The following is a 22,589-nucleotide window of genomic DNA, read 5'->3' as shown; positions in this document are numbered from 1 at the left end:
AAAAAGAATCCCAGCTTCATGCCCCGGTGTTCGGTTCGGTGGGCATGCTTCCAAACAAAAACTTCGCAAGGTATTGCTTTCGGAGGAGGCCTTATATTTAACAATTCAGCAAAACCTCTGCTAGGTCTTATTTTCGAGGAAACAGGGTACATATTCTGCTCAGCATCTCATGTTCTTTAAAGAATAACTCCAGGGAAAACAAAATACAGTGCAGGCTGGGGGTGCGGGAGCATAAAAAAAGTATACTTACCCATCCCTGTGCCTCCCGCACCACCACCCGGTCTCAATTTTCTTCCATATTCCGATGTTGTCACAACCCGCGGGAAGGGTCCACCTAGCCAGTCAGTGAGTGCAGCAGTGTCCGGGCCCATTCACTGACATTGAGCAGGCATCTCTGAGCCAGGTCATAACGTTACAGGAGTGGGAACTGTAGGAGGCCGGTAAGGGTCCAGGCAGCACTGCGGGGCACGGTGACAGGCAAGCATACAATCTTTATTATGTTCCCGCACCTCCAGCCTGCACTGTATTTTTTTCCCCCCAGAGTTCCCCTTTAACAGAATACTGGTAGATTAGACTCAGATTCAACACCATGCACCAAAAATACCTGAGAATTCTACACAAGGCACACGGGTGCAGTTTAAAAGGACAAGTCATGTTAAAAATGGAAAAATCAGAGACAGCCTGGGGAGTGCGGGAATATAAGAAAGTATACTTAGCACAGCTCTCTGTGCAGAGATGTCCTGTCCCAGTCACAGATTGGCTGAGCGACAATCCATCAGCTGGGTAAGAGCCGCACTGAAATCTGTCGTATATTGTTAAGGCAGTGCTACGGTGGCACAGGGATGGGTAAGTATACTTTATTTATGTTTCTGCCTCTGAGTTAGGGCTGGGCTATATGGCCAAAAAATAAAATCTCGATTTTTTAAAAATATTGGACGATTCTCGATTTAAATCTAGTCCCCCCCCCCCCCCCTAAAATCTACCTTTACCTATCCTTATGCTTTCCTGCAGTATCCCCCTCCCCATGGCATAGAGGTAAAGAGAGGAGAGCTGTCTGTGTCTGTATACTGTGGTAGTGTAATGTCTGTATACACATTACCATAGCGGGCAGTGTACAGGGAGGAGACTGCCACAGTATATACACTCTGTATATACTGTGGCAGTGCAGCAGGGCTATATACAGCACAAGGGCTGGCACAGTGTATACAGATACTGCGCTACCACAGTATATACTGACTCTTTATATACTGGGGCAGTCTCTTTCATGTACACTGTGTGGGACCGGGTACTGTACATAGGTCTACTGTACATAGACCTGCCCGGCCCGCCGGCTGCTGAGAGGCTGCGACCTGCTCCAGGCCACCTGGGCCCAGAGCCACCATGTGCGGGGGAGGGGGGGGGGGGGAGCATGTACAGGACACACCGAGAGGCCGTCCGGGCCCTGGCACGCTGCTCTCAGCTCACCTGCTCTGGGCCCCACCGGATACCTGGCCCTGCGCGGGAGGGGACGACATCCGGGAAGGGCGAGATCCCGGGAGGAGACAAGAGTGGCGTGGCCTCGAGAGAGCGCCCCGACCTGGTGACTACCCCGCCCACCTGTCATACTGCCTGACCCCGTACGCCATTCAAGCTCTGAGCACCGCTGCTTTTTTTTTTCTCTTTGAAAATTGAATTTGCAATTTCCAAAGAAAATCAATTCTCAAATTCTGGGTAAAATAATCGAATTAATTTGATTAATCGCCCAGCCCTACTATGAGCCTTCTGTATATAGAGTAGCACAAAGTAAATCTGTTATATAGTCATCATAACTACAAAAACAATGCCTTGAATCAAGCTGTTTTCTGTGGAAGTGCATGTTGACTGCTGAAGTAATTTGCATTAGGTAAGCATTGCTATTTACCTTCCACCTCCCAAGAACAATAATCCTAGGGCCATGTGGTGTGCCAGGTGAAAGCCATAGTTCATCTCGCCACCAGTCTTCTTGTGCATAAACCTGCACAGCTGCAGAACTCTGAGGTTGCCAGAGCCGGCCATCACCATGGAAAGGGATAGGAGCACCACACTCAGACACGTCTCAATGTTATATTGACCTGTCTGGAGAGAAAAGTTAAGAAATGGGTGTCTTCATTATGCCTTAAAATCAATTAAAGGGGAACGATCAGCAGATTAGAAGAATCTCACCTGCTGATATGTCCCTATTGCACATGAGATGCTGAGGAGGAAGGTATGTATCCTATAGTATGCCTCTTACCGTCCTCCTCGACACTGTTCTGAGCAGTTAGGAGCACTTCCCCGCCCCCATAATGGAGATCCGCCCCTTTCTAATGATAATGAATAAAGTGCGCCGGATCAGCGCGATGGGGGCAGGGCAGTGCTCCTAGCCCTCTTACTGGACGGTGGAGCACAGGATTTACTGCACAGAGACATATCAGCAGGTTAGAACTCGTCTAACCAGCTGATGGTCCCCCCTTTAAAAAGGAAAATATTTGCATGAAAAAGAACTTTTGAATGCTCTGCAACAAAAATGTGAAAGCATCTAACCTGCTGATATGTCCATATAGCATCGGGGCGCTGAGGATGGAGGTGACGTTTCTTACCTTGATCCTTTGTGCAGTTTACAGGAATTTAGTTTATTAGATATGTAAAGGTGGCGATTTGAAGCACTTAGGGTGGGACTTCCACTCTCAGTGTACCAATCCGCCCCCGGCCAGCCCACCCTCAGTGTACCAATCCGCCCCCGGCCAGCCCACCCTCCTACTGAGCATTCAACTGGTGTGCTGCAGAACACTGCCACAATATTAATTAGGAGGGACAGATTAAGAGAGCGGACCAATGTTGTTTTTTTGGTCTGTATAATGTCATTGAGAAGGGTTGGGTGCACTGGAGGTGAGTATACTGCCCCCAGTGCACCCAACCCTTCTCAATGACATTATACAGACCAAAAAAACAACATTGGTCCGCTCTCTTACAACACCATTCACACTGGGCAGGGACACATTGCTAAGGCTGAAAATGCAGACACACAAAAAAATTCAACAGCTCACCGCTAAGGGCAGCAAGACACAGACCCAATACAGAAATAAAAATTTGGATATAACAGCCGATTAGCCGCTTTTCTTTTACGCTTCTTTACCCTTTTTACAAACAAAGAACAAAACAAAAAAAGAAAAAAAACGTTTTGAGATTGGGCATTTCTAGCCACATGGTGCCGTAATGTCGTATACTTTCTGGAAAGGGAACGATTATTCTACTTACTGTAGTACAAGCTTGTCCAGACAAACATTCAAAGTCTTTAGCAAATTTACACTGTAAAAGCAAGAGAAAGATCCGATGAGAACAAAAGATAAAGATAAAGGGAACATTAGGGAAAATGTGCAGCTTCCGGCTCACCAGACAGTTGAACGCGGCCAGGTTCGCAGATCCAGCAAATCGAAACCCTAAAGCCAGACAGGCCCCGGCAATGATGTAAACGTGAGCTTGTCTGGAGGAAGGTCAGAAACAAAAAGATCAGAGATGGAGAGCAACGTGGGACTGACGAGAACCAAAACACTGTCAACGGAGGGGACCTACACCATTCCAGCATCTACTAATGTAATGTGCATCTGCTTTTGGCTTAAAGTGTCTCTGCCATTATAACTTTCAAAATCTGGGGGGCGGGGGGCATGGGGGGTGTTGATAAAAAAATGGGCAGATATCCTGCCCCGGATTCCGAAACTCGCATTTTCGTCTGTGCCATAGACTCCATTGTATAATTGGGCGAATTCCACCGTCCGTCCGACATGTCAATTCTTTGGGCGGATGGCAGACACCACCCGACCATAGAATGGAGTCTATGGCAGGGGCGGAGATGTGCGTGGGGGAATCCACAGCGGGTTATCCGCAAAGATTCTGTAGTGTGAAAGCACCCTTAGTGTTCAACACATAGTGGGGGGTCTACAAGATTTGAGTTGGTATATGGCAGGGATCCCCCTGCCAATTCCCATCATACCCGGACAGCAAAGGGCATGTTGGGAATTGTAGTTTTGCAAGTGCTGGAGGGCCAAAGGTGCCCATCCCTGGTATATGGAATTGTACATTTCCTCATGGTGTTAAAATGATGCAGAAGATCATGGAGATGGAGGTATGTATTTTACTGCCAAAACACAATGCATATAAATAGGCACATGTACATTAAAAAAATATATATATTTTTTTTTTAAGATATCAACATTGCGTGAACTGTGACCACAAGCAGTTTTGCAATACACTCTGTTTTCTTTTTACGTTTTCTATGTTTAAATTAATGTTATACATATGTGTCTTGCTTTACTGGCCCTGTGTACAGCTGCAGCGCGTCCACATTCCGTAGTAGAGCATCTTGGGGGTGCTCACATTGTACAGTCAGCTCTCCTGTCACACAGCACCAAAAACTGTTATGCAATAATTCAGTCAGTATAATGTCACAGTGGTGGTTAACAGAGCATTGTCTCCTGGTGAGCATGCATAGTTAATATTAGCAAAAGTTAACATAATTAGCCTAAGTTAATTGTCCTCAGCTGATATACAACCTGCAGGATGAACAGGTGTCGTTCCTTGTGTGGGCGCACAAAGGACAGGGACTTCCTGTGTTTGGTCTTTTCTCTGTTCATAAAAAGAGACCAAATATCAGCACGGAGGAAGCATGGATCACAGTTTGCCCATAAGTATAACATTAATTTAAACATAGAAAAAAAAATAAAAATAAGTATATTGCAAAACTGCTTGTAATCATAACCCGTTCCTTTCTTTAAAAAAAAAAAAAAAAAAAGTTTTGTGACAGGTACGCGTTAACAGGATGCAATCTATTTTTGTGTAATCTGCTTCAGTGCAGTAAAATCAACAAAGAACCTGTTGTATATTGTATACTCGCCTCTCCTGCAGACTTCCAGGCTGTATGTCCTGCAGGAGGTGGTGTATTCTCTCCAGTCGGACACAGTGCTCTCTGCTGCCACCTCTGTCCATGTCAGGAACTGTCCAGAGCAGGAGGGGTTTTCTATGGGGATTTGCTGCTGCTCTGGACAGTTCCTGACATGGACAGAGGTGGCAGCAGAGAGCACTGTGTCAGACTGGAGAGAAAACACCACTTCCTGCAGGACATACAGCAACTGATAAGTACTGGAAGACTGGAGATTTTTTAATACACGTAAATTGAAAATCTCCTGCACTTTCTGATACCATTTGTATTGAACAGATTTTTTTTCTTTTAATACCTTCTAGGCATAGATACGACTGCTTGTAGTTAGAGGCTCACAGACCTGAGGGTGAACTACTGTTCTGATTTTTGTTCAGCAGTGTTAAGGAGAGTGTGTCGAGATAAATGTGTGGGGAAATAAATGTAACCCCTACTTACGCCAGAGTCTCCAGGTTCAGATCCTCCGAGGCGGGTTGCTCAGCAGCAAGTGAGACGCTATTGGCTGTGATGATCTAGAAATAGAAAATTGTTTAATATTAGATTTATAAGGAAAAAGGCACGATCAATAGCCTATGAACGCATGAAAAAGAAGAATCTTTGCTGCTCACTTTCAAGATCGTTTTATACAGGGGGCACAGGAACCAGCTGCGGCCATCATGAACCAAACATTAAAAGAAGTGTGGAGAGGAAAAGGCGGAACATAACCAGCACCTACCTCCCTGGCAAAAGCACAGGAGTCCGCTGTCCCCCGGCCACTTCCTGTTCTAGGGAGGACCTGGGTCGAGACATGTCAGCCCCACTGAGGGGGTGAGGGGGACCCCGCTACAGCTGCTGACTGGCTGAGCAGGCCTGGCAAGTCACACAACCCAGGTCCCTGCTCAGACCAGGAAGCAGCTGGGGGACCGGAGCGGAGTACTGGGGCCCCCGTGATATGGAGAATGGGGACCACAGCCTCCTGTCAGGGTGGGGCAGCGAGCCACATAAGTGTTTGCACTCCAGTCACTCTCCATAGAGGTCACAGAAACGGTTTAGTGTTTGGCTGTTTTTGCAGCTCCTCTAGAGAGTGAATGGACCGGTCGGATTTGCACTACCTGACTTGTCTAATTTAGACTCGGGTCTTAGTTTCCACCTTAAGACCGTATACACCATGTCAGTTCTGCATCTGTCTTACTTACATGAGGCACATTGCTGTTCACCCACTGAGCGTTAGGTAGTATGTCATCCCATAAAATAAGACATCGCGCAAGAGTCTAAAATAAAAATAAAAAATACATGAAATTTAGCACCGTCCCTTGTATGCACCATATTAAAGATGGTTGTGGAATTAAATCCCTGTCTCCATTGTACATATTAATAGAATGTATAAGTATTCCAGGCATCATAATAATCCCAGCATAATGAGGAAGAAACCAAGGAAAACACTTCATACCCTTAATAAAAGGAATTCTGGCTTAACAAAGTCCAGCAAATACATAGTATCCGGAGCTCGGAGCCAGTCAGCAATAGACCTAGGAAAACAATAGAAATGGCCAAGTTAGGAAGCAATTGAAGGAAAAAAACACAACACAAAAACTAATAATTTTTTCAAAGAAACTTGGGAGGTGGAACCTCAAAGCAATTGGAAGATTACAATTACTGGTTTTATCTTAACTGGTGACAGAAATTTGTCATTTACTTCTGTCACAAAATCTCCAGTCTACCAGTTCTGCAGGAAGTGCTGTATTCTTTTCAGTCAGGAGAGCAGCAGAGGTTTTCTATGGGGATTTGCTGCTGCTCTGGACAGTTCCTGACATGGACAGAGGTGGCAGCAGAGAGCACTGTGTCAGACTGGGGAGAATACACCACTTCCTGCAGGACACACAGCAGCTGATAAGTACTGGATATTTTTTAATAGAAGTAAACTACAACTCTCTGACACCAGCTGATTTGAACCAATTTTTTGGTGAACTACCTCTTTAAGGTGAGACTCACACTTGTTCCATTTCCAGTTAAAGGGGTACTCCAGAAATGATACACATTGCTTTATGTAAGTGTCATTTCAGGTGACTTTTCGGGACAGGTCGTCTGTACATGAATATTCAGGCAATTTTCTGACTATATGACATTTCCTCACATGGTTACCACCCTGCACACTCCATCTCTGTCTGCTCAGCTGTAGTGTGAATGCTGATCCTTCTCTGTCTAAAGACCTTATGAAAATCAAAGAAAATATAAAAAAGAAAAACAAAAAAAACAAAAACAAAACACAGGGATCCTGTAGCCTAATTTCCCTGTACGGAATCAGAAGTCCCACAACCAGCACTGAGCAGTCTGACCAGTGAATCCAGGGCTGTCTCTGAGCAGTCTGACCAGTGAATCCAGGGCTGTCTCTGAGCAGTCTGACCAGTGAATCCAGGGCTGTCTCTGAGCAGTCTGACCAGTGAATCCAGGGCTGTCTCTGAGGAGTCTGACCAGAGAATCCAGTGCTGTCTCTGAGCAGTCTGACCAGTGAATCCAGGGCTGTCTCTGAGCAGTCTGACCAGTGAATCCAGGGCTGTCTCTGAGCAGTCTGGCCAGTGAATCCAGTGCGGTCTCTGAGCAGTCTGGCCAGTGAATCCAGTGCTGTCTCTGAGCAGTCTGGCCAGTGAATCCAGTGCTGTCTCTGAGCAGTCTGACCAGTGAATCCAGGGCTGTCTCTGAGCAGTCTGACCAGTGAATCCAGCGCTGTCTCTGAGCAGAAAGCCTGCAAACTCTCTCACTCCCTGTAGAAGCCCAACATGTTCTAAATCCTATTGTTCTCTTTCTGATTGTTACCTGTTGTTGGTTTTTAAGTAGATCATAGCTAATGCCAGCGTAGCCCCGGGACATGTGACATCCACATTGATGGTGTCTCCTTCCTGTAAATACAGTAAAATTAACCTTGGTATAAACATTAAGTACAACATCCGGGACCACGTCACCGACAAACGCCTTACAGGGATGTGAGAGAACCGTATACATTTACATAGGAACAAACATCTCGGGATACAGATGGCGCTCGCTTTCTACATAAGACGCGGTCAATAACAAAAACGCTTATGGGCACAGTAAGTGCACACACAGGAAGGTGACGACAGCGATCCAGGGAACTAACTACATGTGATCCAGAGAACTAACTACATGTGATCCAGAGAACTAACTACATGTGATCCAGAGAACTAACTACATGTGATCTAGAGAACTAACTACATGTGATCCAGGGAACTAACTCTGTGTGATCCAGGGAACTAACTACATGTGATCCAGGGAACTAACTACATGTGATCCCAAAAAAAAAATATATATATATATATATATATATATATATATATATATATATATATATATATATATATATATATATATATAAAAATTATTTACAAAGTAATATAATGTTATTAAAGCGTGTATTGAAACTTTTTTCGTCTCTGGACTACCTCTTTACACCTGAAGCACTCTAGAAACTAACAAGCATTTTTTTTTTTTGGTCTACACTAATGAAAATTGTAAAAAAGTAAAATGACAAATGAGCTATTTTACTGTAATGCAACTATTATGTAATAGAGGGCAGGGATAAAGAGATGAGATGTATACATTGGTCCAGAGTTACCAAAGTGTGTAAAACATAACCTGGTGTAAACTACCCACACCAACCAATCACAGCCCAGCTTCCAGCTCTGGTAAAATGACGTGTGAGCTGTGATTGGTTGTTATAGGCAGGTTATACACTTTAATAAATTTGGGCCATTGTCAGATAATAAATGTAAGAAATATACTGTATGTAAACCAAACAAACACACACCCCATTCATAAACCATTCATTTACCTTGATCTGATAGCTGGGAGATTTATGCTTTTCCCGGTTGACCCCCACATGTGAACGCTTGTGTCCTCCTACCATATACTGGTACAGCTGTTCTGGAACATTCAAATCAGACATGCCAATCAGATTGCTTCCATGCTGAAACAAAAGCAAAAAAACAAAAAACTTATACTCAAAACATAAAGCATAAATTAAGTTTAAAAAAAAAAAAAAAAAACAACCCACAAATGTAAAATAAACTCTGTATATAGGTATTGTAAATGTTCTGTCATCAGCTACTTACCCCTAGACACACCATACCCAATGCCAGGCCGGCCGCCAGAGAATAGGACTCGCGGTCTGTGCAGTACTCCATTTCAGGTCCTGGGGGGCGACCTAGAGTTTCATTTATAAATTACTTGTATTAGTTCCACATAATGTAACATCAAGGAATATACAGGAATGAATAAAAAGGTTTTATACTCAATGTATTTTAATCCATAGATGACATTAATTTAAAGGGTTAATTCAGCAAAAAATACTCATTTTATACCAAACTCAGCAAAATAAAAAAAATGTGACAGCCATCTATCCCCAAGACCCATACTTTCCCGTTCCCATGTATTCCGGCTCTCCGTTGGTCACTACTTCTTCATCTCTGCAGGGACAGCCTTAGTCTGTGCGTCCTGCTGCAGCCAGCGAATGCATTACATCTAGTCTGTTAAACCTTTCAAAATATTGTGATGCCGGAATATCTCAAGACCAGTTTCACATGTACAGAATTGCAGCAGTTTTCACGCTGCAAGTTGCGCTGTGTCCTGTCATTCTGTATGGGTTTACATACTTCATTCCGCTGCAAGTATGTAAAGCCCTGTCCCCCCTAACACTACGCTGCCCAGCAAGTACTTTACTTGTTGGCACTCCAGCCTGCTTGTGTGGGTCCTTGATCCCTGATGTCCCGTCTAGCCAATCTGATGAATTGCTAAATATAAGGCCTCCTCCGAAAGTAAGACCTACCATGGAAGGATGGCCGCCGAACAGAACACCAGGGCATGCAAAGAGAATAACCCAAGTTACTAATAGCTGAATAATACATTCACACGTTACAGGGATACAGTCCGTGCATGGACAATGTGCTATGGACCAGATTTACAGATCTCCCGCCAGCTTGTATTGTTATGATGCCGGGAACGTCACAACTGTTTAAATCTTCGTAGTACTGTACTGACACAGCCGCAATGTAATGACACATGATATTTCACCTATTTCGGCTAGCAACACTTCTGCAATGTGTCTGTGGGCGGTTCCCTGGTAGACCATGCCGATGCCGATCACAGCAGCCACCTGCACATTGTGTGGTACATCCAGCTCAGTGGAGGTCGGAGGTAAGAGGGCCGGGATGTGAATGCTCAGAAGTCGTGTAATGGAGATGTCCATGGTCCCAAGTTTGGCTGCTGAAACCCCAAGCAGCAGCCCGATGCTGGTCATCTCATGGCCCTAATTTGTGGAGAGAAGAAACAAAATTATCCATAAGTAATGGTTGAATGGAGAAAGTCAATGCAAGATATGTGCTGTATATAGAAAACATTATCACCACTGCAACTAATGTTAGGACCTGCAACTCTAGAAAAGTTAAAGGGAAAAATCTTTAGGTTTCAAATCAACTGGTGCCAGAAAGTTATATAGATTTGTAATTTACTTCTATAAAAAAAAAAAAAACTCTAGTCTTCCAGTACTTACCAGCTGCTGTATGTCTTGCAGAAAGGGTGTATACGTTCCAGTTTGACACAGTGCTCTCTGCTGCCACCTCTGTCCATGTCAGGAACTGTCCAGAGCAGCAGCAAATCCCCATAGAAAACATTCCCTGCTCTCCAGACTAGAAAGAATACACCACTGCCTGCAGGACATACAGCAGTTGATAAGTACTGGTAGACATGAGATTTTTAATAGAAGTTAATTACAAATCTCTGGCACGAGTTGATTTAAAATAATTTTTCTGTGAACTACCCCTTTAAATGTCAGGACGCTGGTTAGGTCACGTGCATATGAAATAAGATGTCAGTAGTCGTACCTTTGTTAAGTAGTCGTGTATATTCAATGTGGCCAGCTTAGTGAGATGCCCATTTAAACCCAACGCCATGAGAAATCCAGCATACTCATTGGCCAGTTCAGCATTTTTGGGCTTGTTGTAAACAATCCAAGCAGAGTCGATCTGGGAGGCCGGGGCAATCTTTAGGCCTGCAGCCACTCCATTGTGAAAGCTAGCCCAACAGGCCATATTCGGCGGGACATCAATGTTTCCACTATTGAGATCCACAGTTGTGTTCCTAGGTGGAGCGCGCCCTGTTCATTAATATAGAACAAAAATCCACAAACGTTAAAGCTTCAAGATTTAAGAAATACAGACGGCATACTGACACATAAGCACAAACACATCTCCTCCATGGCTACTTTGTGTAGGGGAACACATCACATCCATCTCTATTCACAGGTGATAGAAAAAGGAACAAGAAACCAACCTGTCAGGTTCAGTTTCGGAATGGGAAGCGGCTCTGTAGGAACTGGATGATGGGAAAACAAAGTGAACATCCCTCGGCCAACAGGTAGCGCCATGGTCCTCTGACACAGCTGTAGCAGTCTGTAAGATAGTCAGGCCTATATGTGAACTATAATAAATGGGGTTTCCCAGGTATTATACGCTCATGGTGTATTAATATCTGATCAGAAGGGTGCCGCCATTTGGTCCCCCTACTGATCAACTGCTCAAGGCTCCAACACATGCAGAATCAAGGGGGGCGGAAGCCAGGCACCATTATGTAGCGGTGGCACCAGGTTACTGCAAATCAGCTCCCATTCACTTCAATAGTAGCTGAGCTGCAGTAGCCCGGAGACACAACCACACAGTTTTCTGGCCCCTTTCATTCTGTATGTGCCACAGCCGCAGCCAGTCTGATTGTGAGGGGGCTGGGTGTCGGCACTCCACCAACCAAACACAGATGGCCTATCCTGAGGATGGGTCACCAGTGTACAATGTCCGAAACACCCATTTACTGTAATAGAAGTCACACACTTTGTAGACCCTTTTACCTGTTCTCTTTCTCCTCTATGTATTCATGGTCACTCACTTCCGGCATCTGAATGACATTTACACGCACTGGAGGGGAACTCTGAAGAAGCCTCCGAACTTCCTGCACTCTCAGGTCCTCGCTCCAGATCAACGACATCACTTCTTGGTTCAGGTCATTCATACCATCATCCTCCTCTTCTGCCTCCCCCGCGGGAGGAACGTCTGCTGATGGAACCTGGGTTGTAGATGCCTGAAAACAGAGATGTCAGGTACCACAAGTGCAATGACTTTACACCATACAGGATCTAAAATCAAAGTATGCAATTGAGATAAACCACTCTGCCGGGCCCCTTTATATTGCTGTCCAGTAATTGGGTGAATCAGCCTATGGGCCCCCACAAGCAGCAGGACCCAGGCTTCTCATAGAACAGAAGAATATACGAACAGACACACACAAGTGAAATGCAGTTTGCCGCTGCTGTGATACCGCTGTGATAACCTGTGTAAGCTATACATGAAAGTTTTGAGCATATATAAAATACTAACAATCTGGCAATGCATGTAACATGTCACAGTAATGTGTCCCAGTACCAGTTGATAATGATAATATAAATGCTCCCTCTCCAAACCGGACGGCACTCACAGATTTGGCTTGTGGAAAGTTCCCTTGACAGGCTTGCTTGGAAAGGTCTTGACGTCCAATGAGAAGGCAGACTGCTTCTGGCCAATCAGAGGCAGGTTCTTGTCGACACTGATAGATGGCGTGACGAATAGGAAGAGCAACTCCAAATGGAAGAGATTCCAAATCTTGTAGAGAAAAACCTTTACAAAAGAAATAGTAAGTTTGAAAAGAGAACTAAAGCTGTGTATCACTTACATGCTGCAGCACAGAAAGGGTTAAAGGGCAGGACGTGTGCCAGGCCGCCCCATACTGCGTCTCTGCTTCATATCATGTGATCGAAAGGGCTGCATAACGCAAGTCAATGAGTCTGGCGTATAATGTGAAGCAAAGTGTGTGGAAGCTTTCATATCTGTGAAGTACAGCCGCTCACCTATGTCCGTCATCCACACCACCAGCTTCTCTGAAAGACTTGATACCGTTGGGACGGGCTTTAAGCTGTGCCTAGATGGACAAACAAAACGCAGCACTAGGTCACCACTCTATAAGCATTGTCGTAATGGAATGGTTTTTACTATAAAAATGCAAAATTAAATTTTTGCTTTTTTTTTTTTTTTTTATCCCCCATAAATAAAATTTTTTTATTCTCACCTTCTGTCGTCTTCCAGCTGCTGTTTTCTCTGCCCTGAAAGACAAATTTCTCCCATTATATCCGGATGACACACGATTACTAATTGTGAAGAGGCGTACGAGTCCCTTACCTGCGGTTATCTTGGACAGGTACTTTGATGTCCCATTTGCAACCGCATTCTCATCCCCAAGAATATACAATGCAAAACTCTACAAGACAATAAGAGGCATATAGGTAGCGTAACCTCAATGATCGGAAGACAGATGTATGCATGTATAGTACACAGCATGATTCAGATCTCAAGGGCCGCTATGTTACCTAGCAATAGGGAAATTTAGTTTTTAAAGAATTCAACCAATATAGTGGTTATATGTGCTTAAAGGGGTACTCCAGCAAAAATCCTTGTTTTTTTTCAAATTAACTGATGTCAGAAGGCAACATAGATTTGTAATTTACTTCTATTTAAAAATCTCCAGTCTTCCAGTACTTATTAGCTGCTGTATGTCCTGCAGGAAGTGGTGTATTGTCTTCAGTCTGACACAGTGCTCTCTGCTGCCACCTCTGTCCATGTCAGGAACTGTCCAGAGCAGCAGCAAATCCCCATAGAAAAGTTCTCCTGCTCTGGACAGTTCCTGACATGGACAGAGGTGGCAACAGAGAGCACTGTGTCAGACTGGAGAGAATACACCACTTCCTGCAGGACATACAGCAGCTGATAAGTACTGGAAGACTGGAGATTTTCCTTTTTAAATCAGATAATTTTTATTGTACACTTCAGTTTACAAACAGTAAAACAACCCCTCCTGCCCCACCCCAGCATCTCCTAAGACAGGAGATTTTTGGTTTAATAGTTTTTATTGAGTTTTCTCAATTTTTTTTTAACACAAAACATAAGCAAAGTAAAATGATGCCAAGTGTACAAAGTATACAGTACAAAAGCAATATCAAAATTGTAAGAATACAAAACATAAAGAACAAGAAAAAAAAAAAAAAAGACTGGAGATTTTTAAATAGTAGTAAATTACAAATCTATATACCTTTCTGAAACCAGTTGATTTGAAAGTAAAAGATTTTCGCCAGAGTACCCCTTTAATTTGTCATAAGGCCCCATACACATTAACTGAAGCCACCAAATGCATTTAGATTGTCAGACTGTCTAGCGTGTATGGGGGTCCTCCTGACACTACCCCGGCAGATATCAGAGTTCATGAACCCTTGGCCAGATGTACCTGAAGGTACAAGAACAATGATACAAACACAGGTCAGAGCTGAAATGCTAATGCTTACAGTTTATTACATAATAGCAATGGTTCCCTCTAAACCAGAACAGAACCTTTGTGATCACAGAAAGCAAATCTATCTACATAAGTATAATAATATACATAATTTTTTTTACCAGTACTACTAGCTTGCTTCTCTTGCATATGCCAGGAAGATATGGGAAAGCTCTCAGTTTTTCTCCTTTTAGGCAGGAGCTCAGCCACTGATAGATACTTGGGGGATCAGAAGTAAAAAACGATGGGTAACTCATGAAACTGATCTGTGCTGCAAGAAGCATAAGGAATTATAAGAAACGGAACGGATGAAAAGTGTTATTGCAGACAAACAGAAACCATATAACTCAATAACTAACCTGCTGATATGTCCCTATTGCACAGGAGACGCTGAGGAGGAAGGTAGTGTCTCTTACGTCTATGTCTCTTACGTCTATGTCTCTTACGTCTATGTCTCTTACGTCTATGTCTCTTACGTCTATGTCTCTTACGTCTATGTCTCTTACGTCTATGTCTCTTACGTCTATGTCTCTTACGTCTATGTCTCTTACGTCTATGTCTCTTACGTCTATGTCTCTTACGTCTATGTCTCTTACGTCTATGTCTCTTACGTCTATGTCTCTTACGTCTATGTCTCTTACGTCTATGTCTCTTACGTCTATGTCTCTTACGTCTATGTCTCTTACGTCTATGTCTCTTACGTCTATGTCTCTTACGTCTATGTCTCTTACGTCTATGTCTCTTACGTCTATGTCTCTTACGTCTATGTCTCTTACGTCTATGTCTCTTACGTCTATGTCTCTTACGTCTATGTCTCTTACGTCTATGTCTCTTACGTCTATGTCTCTTACGTCTATGTCTCTTACGTCTATGTCTCTTACGTCTATGTCTCTTACGTCTATGTCTCTTACGTCTATGTCTCTTACGTCTATGTCTCTTACGTCTATGTCTCTTACGTCTATGTCTCTTACGTCTATGTCTCTTACGTCTATGTCTCTTACGTCTTATGTCTCTTACGTCTATGTCTCTTACGTCTATGTCTCTTACGTCTATGTCTCTTACGTCTATGTCTCTTACGTCTATGTCTCTTACGTCTATGTCTCTTACGTCTATGTCTCTTACCTTCCTCCTCGGCGCCATTCCAGGGCAGTTAGGAGTTTGCTCCACAATCTGACTGTTAGGAGCACTGCCCTCCTAGATACATATTTTTTAAAAGTAATCCTATCCTCCCCATTCTCAATCGTTAATAGAGTTTTTAACTCTCATGTATTGGTTAGGGGTATAGTTAGTGAGTGGAGATGACCACCATAGGTCCCACACCTTCCCAAAGTTACGTGGGCAACCCCTGTTTTTGTACGTTATGTATCCACTTAGTCCCAGTAGGTGGTCTTGGATCCATTCATTGCAGAGCGACGGTTTTACGCGCCACAAACAATGATTCTTGTACAAATATTCTGATGATGTCCAAACCTCCTGATCCCGAAGACAACAGTTTATGGCTGCACAAACATATGAAACTCACCGACCCCTTTCCTAAGACCCATATAGAAGGTTCCAAGTATAAAACTTACTTGGCTCCATGCAACACGTCTGCCCTGAAATCCGGAGAAGAGCGGGATAGTCTCTGAAGTAATAATCAGTGTAAGGAGGCAAGTTCAGGTCCCTAAAAGCCAAAAATACAAGAATATAGTATTAAATGGGAAGAATCTGTAAGAATAAATAGTAATGGTTATCTTCCCGGGTTAAAGGGGTTGGCTGTGCTGTCCTGCTCTGTGGCAATTCTGTCTATAAGATGGCCGACATGGAGGAGCATGTGACCATGCCCCACCCCCATGACCTCTATAGGCATATACAGGCTCAGTGAAGGACACTGGGGGAGGGGCATGGTCACATGTTCCTCCATGCTTAGCTATCAGCATAAAGCAGGACAGCACATCCTGGAGGAGGGGATCCAGAGGGCCAAGCCTCAGAGCTAAATGTACACGTCTGCAGAAACCCGTCCGTGCATGGACAGTGCCCTGCGGAGATTAATTATGATGACACTTTTTGTCAGTACATTATATAGCCATCTCTAGGTCACACTTCCTCTGCAGTCTCCATACCAAGCTATAACAGTAATACAAAGACATAGGCCTTCACTAAGTACCTTGCCAGCTGCAGGAGCAGGGTGACCAGGGAGTGGATGCCTTCTCGCATCAAGGTGTTCAGTTTCAGTTCTTCATAGGTGAGATGAAGCACATAGAATATGGCTGGTATATGACTGAACAGAAGAGCAGTAGAGTCCAGATGAAAGACTTGCTGGCCATCTTCTTTATAAGGAGGCACCTCCACAGGATCCAGCTGCAGAGCTTTAGCCAAGACATGGAACTCCACATTTCGGTGATAGTCTGAATTTATCAGGTACTCCCAATCCTAGAGAAGCATACAAACAGCTGAATGCACTATAACTAGGCCTAGGCCTTGCACATTACTGGTTATATCATATTGTATATGCACATATAACAGGTCCTTCACGCAGTAGTGGAAGCCTGAACAGCCTTGAAAACCATAGACTGTTCATACGGGTTCATAGACAGATGATTGGATTTTTAACTTTCTCTGAACAGATCTACTCCCTTTCTTGAAAAAAGAAAAAAAATGCATAAACTTCACATGGATGGATAGTATGGTTGGATGGTGTCTCGCCGATCACACTTTACCTCATCTGATCCAGTTTCGGATGGTCTGGCTTTCTTAGGCGCAATCACTGGCGACAAAGAGCCTTCAAAATCAAGCTGAAAAGGCAAAGTTATTAATATACAAAAAGTGTTAATAAAAACCTTTAAGGGTAAAAACCCACTTGCCGGATCCGCAGCGAGTGCTCTCAGCGAGACTCGCTGCGGATCCCGGCCCTATTCTTTCAATGGCAGACAAGAGTTTGTCCCCAGCCTGCCGGAGCATACACTTTACCTGATCCCGGCTCCGGCTTGCTTCGGCAGTTCACGGTGTCTTCAGCAAGCCGGAGCCGGGATCAGGTAAAGTATATGCTCGCTCCAGCCGCCTGGTCCCAAGGGAGCCAGACTTTAACTCCCATGCCATGATTTTAAAAAGCCTGCCCAAAAGCAGAAGCTTTCTGCTTCTGGGCGGGAGACCCTGCAGAGCAGGGAATCCCAGCTTTATGAAGGCATTCCCTGCTCCTGTACTGTAAGGAGGGGTGCTGCTCCTTAGGGCCCTATAACACCGGTCGATTATCGTTCGCATAATCGTTAACGATTAACGATCTCAAACGACCGCTATTGCGAAAGACCTGAAAACGTTCACTCATTTCCATGGAACGATAATAGTTACTTATGATGGTGTTTGCAATCGTTTTTTTCTTCGCTATTGCGAATGACCGAACTACATCTTACTCAATGCGAACGTTTTGCGAACGAGCAACGATAAAAATAGGTCCAGGTCTTATAAAGCGATCAACGATTTCTCGATCGGTGGTTAATTGTTAACTGCATTTCAACCGAACGATTATCGTTTAGATTCGAACGATTTAACGATAATCTGAACGATAATCGTCCGGTGGAATAGGGCCCTTACTCTACAGCCAGAGGGCGAGTTGTGATGCTACTGCATTACTATGTAACCTTATACACTCTGTGGACCGGGCGCACTGCACATGACCCATGGGGCAAACTGGCTCCACATTAGGAGACGAAATACACCACATCATACCATGTTCTGCACTTACATTGTGAGTCCAGGATAGTTTGTCAGTGTTGTATCCCATCATATTCATGAGGCAGGTAACGAACAGGTTCCATTCGGAGTGGTTACTGGGGCCTCCGGGTGCATTGTGGCAGTTGTACCATTTCACCAGCATCTGCACGGCTACTTCTTTTGGCAAGATGTATTTAATGGCTTGGAGACAACTTTTCACTGCAAAAGTGAGAAAAAAAAATAATGTATTTTACAATTAAAGGGAAGAAACAAAAATCCTTATAATAAATACATTGTCACTTTAATAAACCTTCTGACATGTTCTAGAGACAAAGTAAAAGTTTTGGTTGGTGTTCCCAGAGCCCATTTAAAATAAAAAATAGTGGAACATTTATCCGACAGGTTTGCAAAGAAAAAAGAAATTATAACACAAAAAAGGCAATTCTACACAACAAATAATCCAGCAGCTATCAGGTTCTATAGATGACCAATGGAGAGAACTGTGCAATGTATGGGGGAGTAGACACTTGCCTAGTTCAGAGGTAGCAACATCTGGAATGGTTATTCTAACCAAAGACCCATTTGTCAGCTCCTATATATAAAAAAAAAAAAAAGCAATGTAAATACAGTTCACTTCATTAAGTTTGGGAAAATTTAAAGAAAACAAACAGAAAATAACATGCGTTACATAAATGTATAATGCTAGCAGTTATCCAGGTAAAGGGGTACTCCAGTGAAATATTTTGCATTTTAAGTGGTACCAAAAATAAGTAAATTGCTTTTATTTAAAAATCTCAAGTCTTCCAGTACTTATCAGCTGCTGTATGTCCTGCATGAAGTGGTGTTTTCTCCCCAGTCTGACACAGTGCTCTCTGCTGCCACCTCTGTCCATGTCAATAACTGTCCAGAGCAGCAGCAAATCCCCATAGAAAACCTCTCCTACTCTGGACAGTTCCTGACATTCCCAGAGGTAGCAGCAGAGAGCACTGTGTCAGACTGGAAAGAATACCCTTCTTCCTGCAGGACATACAGCAGCTGATAAGTACTGGAAGACTGGAGACATTTTAATCTGTATGACTATCTGACACAAGGTGATTTAAAAAAATTGGACACATTTTAGTAAAATAGTTAAGTATACAGTATTAGTAGGTGAGTACACAGGGAGCTGCTGTCAGTATATACAGTGAGTACACAGGATGCTGCTCTCAGTATATACAGTAAGTACACAGGGAGCTGCAGTCAGTATATACAGTGAGTACACAGGATGCTGCTCTCAGTATATACAGTAAGTACACAGGGAGCTGCAGTCAGTATATACAGTGAGTACACAGGAAGCTGCTGTCAGTATATACAGTGAGTACACAGGGGGCTGCTGTCAGTATATACAGTGAGTACACAGGGGGCTGCTGTCAGTATATACAGTTAGTACACAGGGAGCTGCTGTCAGTATATACAGTGAGTACACAGGGAGCAGCTGTCAGTATATACAGTGAGTACACAGGGAGCCGCTGTCAGTATATACAGTGAGTACAGGGGGCTGTTGTAAGTATATACAGTGAGTACACAGGGAGCTGCTGTCAGTATATACAGTGAGTACAGGGAGCCGCTGTCAGTATATACAGTGAGTACACAGGGAGCCGCTGTCAGTATATACAGTGAGTACACAGGGAGCTGCTGTCAGTATATACAGTGAGTACACAGGGAGCTGCTGTCAGTATATACAGTGAGTACACAGGGAGCTGCTGTCAGTATATACAGTGAGTACACAGGGAGCTGCTGTCAGTATATACAGTGAGTACACAGGGAGCTGCTGTCAGTATATACAGTGAGTACACAGGGGGCTGCTGTCAGTATATACAGTGAGTACACAGGGAGCTGCTGTCAGTATATACAGTGAGTACACAGGGAGCTGCTGTCAGTATATAGAGTAAGTACACCTACTAATGCTGTATACTGAACTATTTTACTATAAAGTGGCCAAAATACATGTTTAATAATGCCCTCTCTGATGAATAAAAAAAAAATCTTTTTAATAGTCGTTACCTTATTAGTCTTCTTCACCAAGTTCTGACTGTGCTTCCTTCTGCTCAAGACACATAAAATTGTGTCTGCACTATCCTCTCCATCCCCCTGATGAACTCCCTCTCACCCCCCTCCCTTCAGGAACACTCAAGTGAACAGCATCTCTAACCGGCTGTCTCTGCACTCTGTAATGCTGGACAGCCCCGCTCTGGGGTTAAGTCAGTGGTGACCTCACTGAGAATAACCCTCCAGGTATCACAGAGTGCAGAGACAGATGGCAGGGCAGTTCTGAAGTGGGATGGAGAGGACGGCGCAGACAGTTTTACATGTCTTGAACAGAAGGGAGCACAGTCAGAACTCTCTGAAGGAGACTGAGAAGGTAATAACTATTAAACACATTGATCATTTCCAGGAGTGGGGATTATTCAGCATCTCTTTTACCTAACCGGATAACCCCTTTGGGTGTTACTAGTTGCAGAACACCTTCATATCTTTGAAAAAAGAGCAGGTCTTCAAAACAGGTGAGGCAAGGATACAAGGGATTTGGAGATAATTGGTAGAGAAGTAGAAGATCACCAGCAAACCAGCCAGTTTAAAAAGTCAGACTCCAAGTCTTCCATCCTCTGGCTGTATATTTAGGCTCCGCCTCCTACAGAAGGATTGACAGTCTGAGAAGGCGGGGCCTGAAGATACCACCTGCAGCAAGAAGACGGTAAACCCAGATGCCAAGCAGCACGGATGGTAGGTATACACTGCTTGTGATCTGGAAACAAACATACATGTCTGTGCTGTCAGTTTCCAGGGCTGCACAAACGATACAAGGATTGTTCATGCAGCCAGGCCGCTCAATTTGTGTTGCTGTGTAAAGGTAAAGCAAACTAGCTCCGATCTCGCTGATTGATGCTTGTTTGAGACAAATCTTTTTACTCTAAGAGGACCCTATCAGGTACCAAGCACATGAGATTACCTACCAGAGTTAACCTGTTGTGTACTGGATCGCGTACAGACTGTATATAAGTTCCAAACTGATGAAATGTGCAATCATCAATATAATTAGACTCATGGAGTCTGGTAGAATCCCGGAGCTCAGGGACTGGAGAAAGCATTCCTGCCTGATAAAAAACAAAAGGATAATGGTAATCTAATATTATATAACATAAGCAGCAAACCCCTGTGAGTAATGAAAAATACACAAACATAGCTCCAAAACACACACATATACATATTATATATATATATATATATATATATATATAATATATATTTTACACACACACACACACACACGTAAGATATACTTTGCATCCATGATAGAGATAGATAGATATAGAGAATTGATGCAATATAGAACCAGTGGTGACAATGTACAGGTTATCGAATCCTCTTACCACCTCTTCCATAGGAAGCAAATGCTTGTTCAGTGGCTTTGTAGGGGTGCTGACGCTCTCTATTGGGGTACAATGCCTCGGCATTGGATTTGACATGCCCAGAGATGGGGCAGGCAATCCCTGAATGAAAATTTTTCCAACCTTAGAGAATAGAGAATAAAGGAATAAATAACTGGCGAGACAGATACCAGAGAAACAAACTATCCGGCAGCAGGTAGAACTATTAGGATCTCACAGTATGGTACATGTCTTCACAGGTCATTTCAAATACAACACTACCCAAGACTACTGGGCCCCTCACAGACCAAGAGAATGTGGTCCTGTGCCCCCTTAGTTGAAGGGTTGGACACACTTGCTGATGCTCTGTTTAATTCTATAGGTCTGATGAAGGCAGCTGAATATAGCGCTCGGCTTATAGAGATGAATCGAGCAAAGGTGCTCATCTCCGATCACCAGGGGCACACAGGACCGCTGTTCTCATGGTCAGCTGGGGTCCTAAGGGGTCAGTCCTCCCCACTGATCCCTCGTGTTCTGCATAAGGGTTTTTTTTTGTGAAAAGTCCCTTTAAAACTTAATATAGATATACAGTCCTCTCAAACTTAAACTTTATGGATAGTAAAACTTACCCTTACAACACCAGTGTACAGAATCAAATTCCCATTGCTCTCCAACACCACCATTGTGTTAATACTCTGTGAATACACAAGGCAATAGTATTAACCCCGGCGACGTTCTATCCATGTACATTCGCTTTAAGGAGTTCATGGATGAACAATGCATGAAGAGCTTAAAGTGCATGTATAGCCTAGATTTTCTTTTCCTGATGAAAGCCAAATACCATAAGAGAAACAGATCGCTGATCTCAGGAAGACCAGCCAAAACGACAACACTGCCGGCTGCTAGTGAAAGCGCTCAATGCAGTGAAGTCCTAGGTGCATTGTCCCCTGGGAAACATGAATGTGCAAAAGAAGAGCCAGTGGAGCCTCATCAAAGAGTCTCGAAACACAGGACTAGCCAGATACTGAAACACATTTTTTCATCTGTTTCTATTGTCTGATTATTGTTAGGAGGGCCATCCTCTTGCCTGCGCTGTTTTATAGCAGCATATACAGTAGTTACATGCTTTACAACAAACTTACAGCATGGACATAGATGACAATAGACAGAGC

The 22,589-nt window shown here is 43.7% G+C and overlaps 1 protein-coding gene across 1 annotated transcript in view; it reads right to left on the bottom strand.

Moving 5' to 3' along the window:
- Nucleotides 1–22,589, bottom strand: part of ANAPC1 (anaphase promoting complex subunit 1) — a 57,128-nt gene that overhangs the window by 22,151 nt on the left and 12,388 nt on the right. Inside the window, exons 12-37 of the mRNA XM_069954556.1 lie at nucleotides 22,047–22,112; nucleotides 21,421–21,561; nucleotides 21,004–21,144; nucleotides 18,542–18,602; nucleotides 18,042–18,229; nucleotides 17,020–17,094; nucleotides 16,467–16,732; nucleotides 15,892–15,983; nucleotides 14,443–14,591; nucleotides 13,177–13,255; nucleotides 13,067–13,100; nucleotides 12,849–12,919; nucleotides 12,440–12,618; nucleotides 11,817–12,046; nucleotides 11,249–11,367; nucleotides 10,801–11,072; nucleotides 9,992–10,226; nucleotides 9,034–9,125; nucleotides 8,754–8,888; nucleotides 7,724–7,806; nucleotides 6,360–6,438; nucleotides 6,106–6,180; nucleotides 5,369–5,442; nucleotides 3,391–3,481; nucleotides 3,256–3,306; nucleotides 1,901–2,094 (exon numbers count right to left, since the gene is read on the bottom strand). Of these exons, the coding sequence (XP_069810657.1) occupies nucleotides 1,901–2,094; nucleotides 3,256–3,306; nucleotides 3,391–3,481; nucleotides 5,369–5,442; nucleotides 6,106–6,180; nucleotides 6,360–6,438; nucleotides 7,724–7,806; nucleotides 8,754–8,888; nucleotides 9,034–9,125; nucleotides 9,992–10,226; nucleotides 10,801–11,072; nucleotides 11,249–11,367; nucleotides 11,817–12,046; nucleotides 12,440–12,618; nucleotides 12,849–12,919; nucleotides 13,067–13,100; nucleotides 13,177–13,255; nucleotides 14,443–14,591; nucleotides 15,892–15,983; nucleotides 16,467–16,732; nucleotides 17,020–17,094; nucleotides 18,042–18,229; nucleotides 18,542–18,602; nucleotides 21,004–21,144; nucleotides 21,421–21,561; nucleotides 22,047–22,112 (3,272 nt within the window). The remainder of the gene's footprint in view (nucleotides 1–1,900; nucleotides 2,095–3,255; nucleotides 3,307–3,390; nucleotides 3,482–5,368; nucleotides 5,443–6,105; nucleotides 6,181–6,359; nucleotides 6,439–7,723; nucleotides 7,807–8,753; nucleotides 8,889–9,033; nucleotides 9,126–9,991; nucleotides 10,227–10,800; nucleotides 11,073–11,248; nucleotides 11,368–11,816; nucleotides 12,047–12,439; nucleotides 12,619–12,848; nucleotides 12,920–13,066; nucleotides 13,101–13,176; nucleotides 13,256–14,442; nucleotides 14,592–15,891; nucleotides 15,984–16,466; nucleotides 16,733–17,019; nucleotides 17,095–18,041; nucleotides 18,230–18,541; nucleotides 18,603–21,003; nucleotides 21,145–21,420; nucleotides 21,562–22,046; nucleotides 22,113–22,589) is intronic.

The sequence above is a fragment of the Dendropsophus ebraccatus genome, chromosome 15 (genome assembly GCF_027789765.1).
Source record: "Dendropsophus ebraccatus isolate aDenEbr1 chromosome 15, aDenEbr1.pat, whole genome shotgun sequence".
Taxonomy (NCBI): Eukaryota; Metazoa; Chordata; class Amphibia; order Anura; family Hylidae; genus Dendropsophus; species Dendropsophus ebraccatus.
Note: the sequence above shows the minus strand (reverse complement) of the source record. Positions and strands in the feature narration are given on the sequence as shown.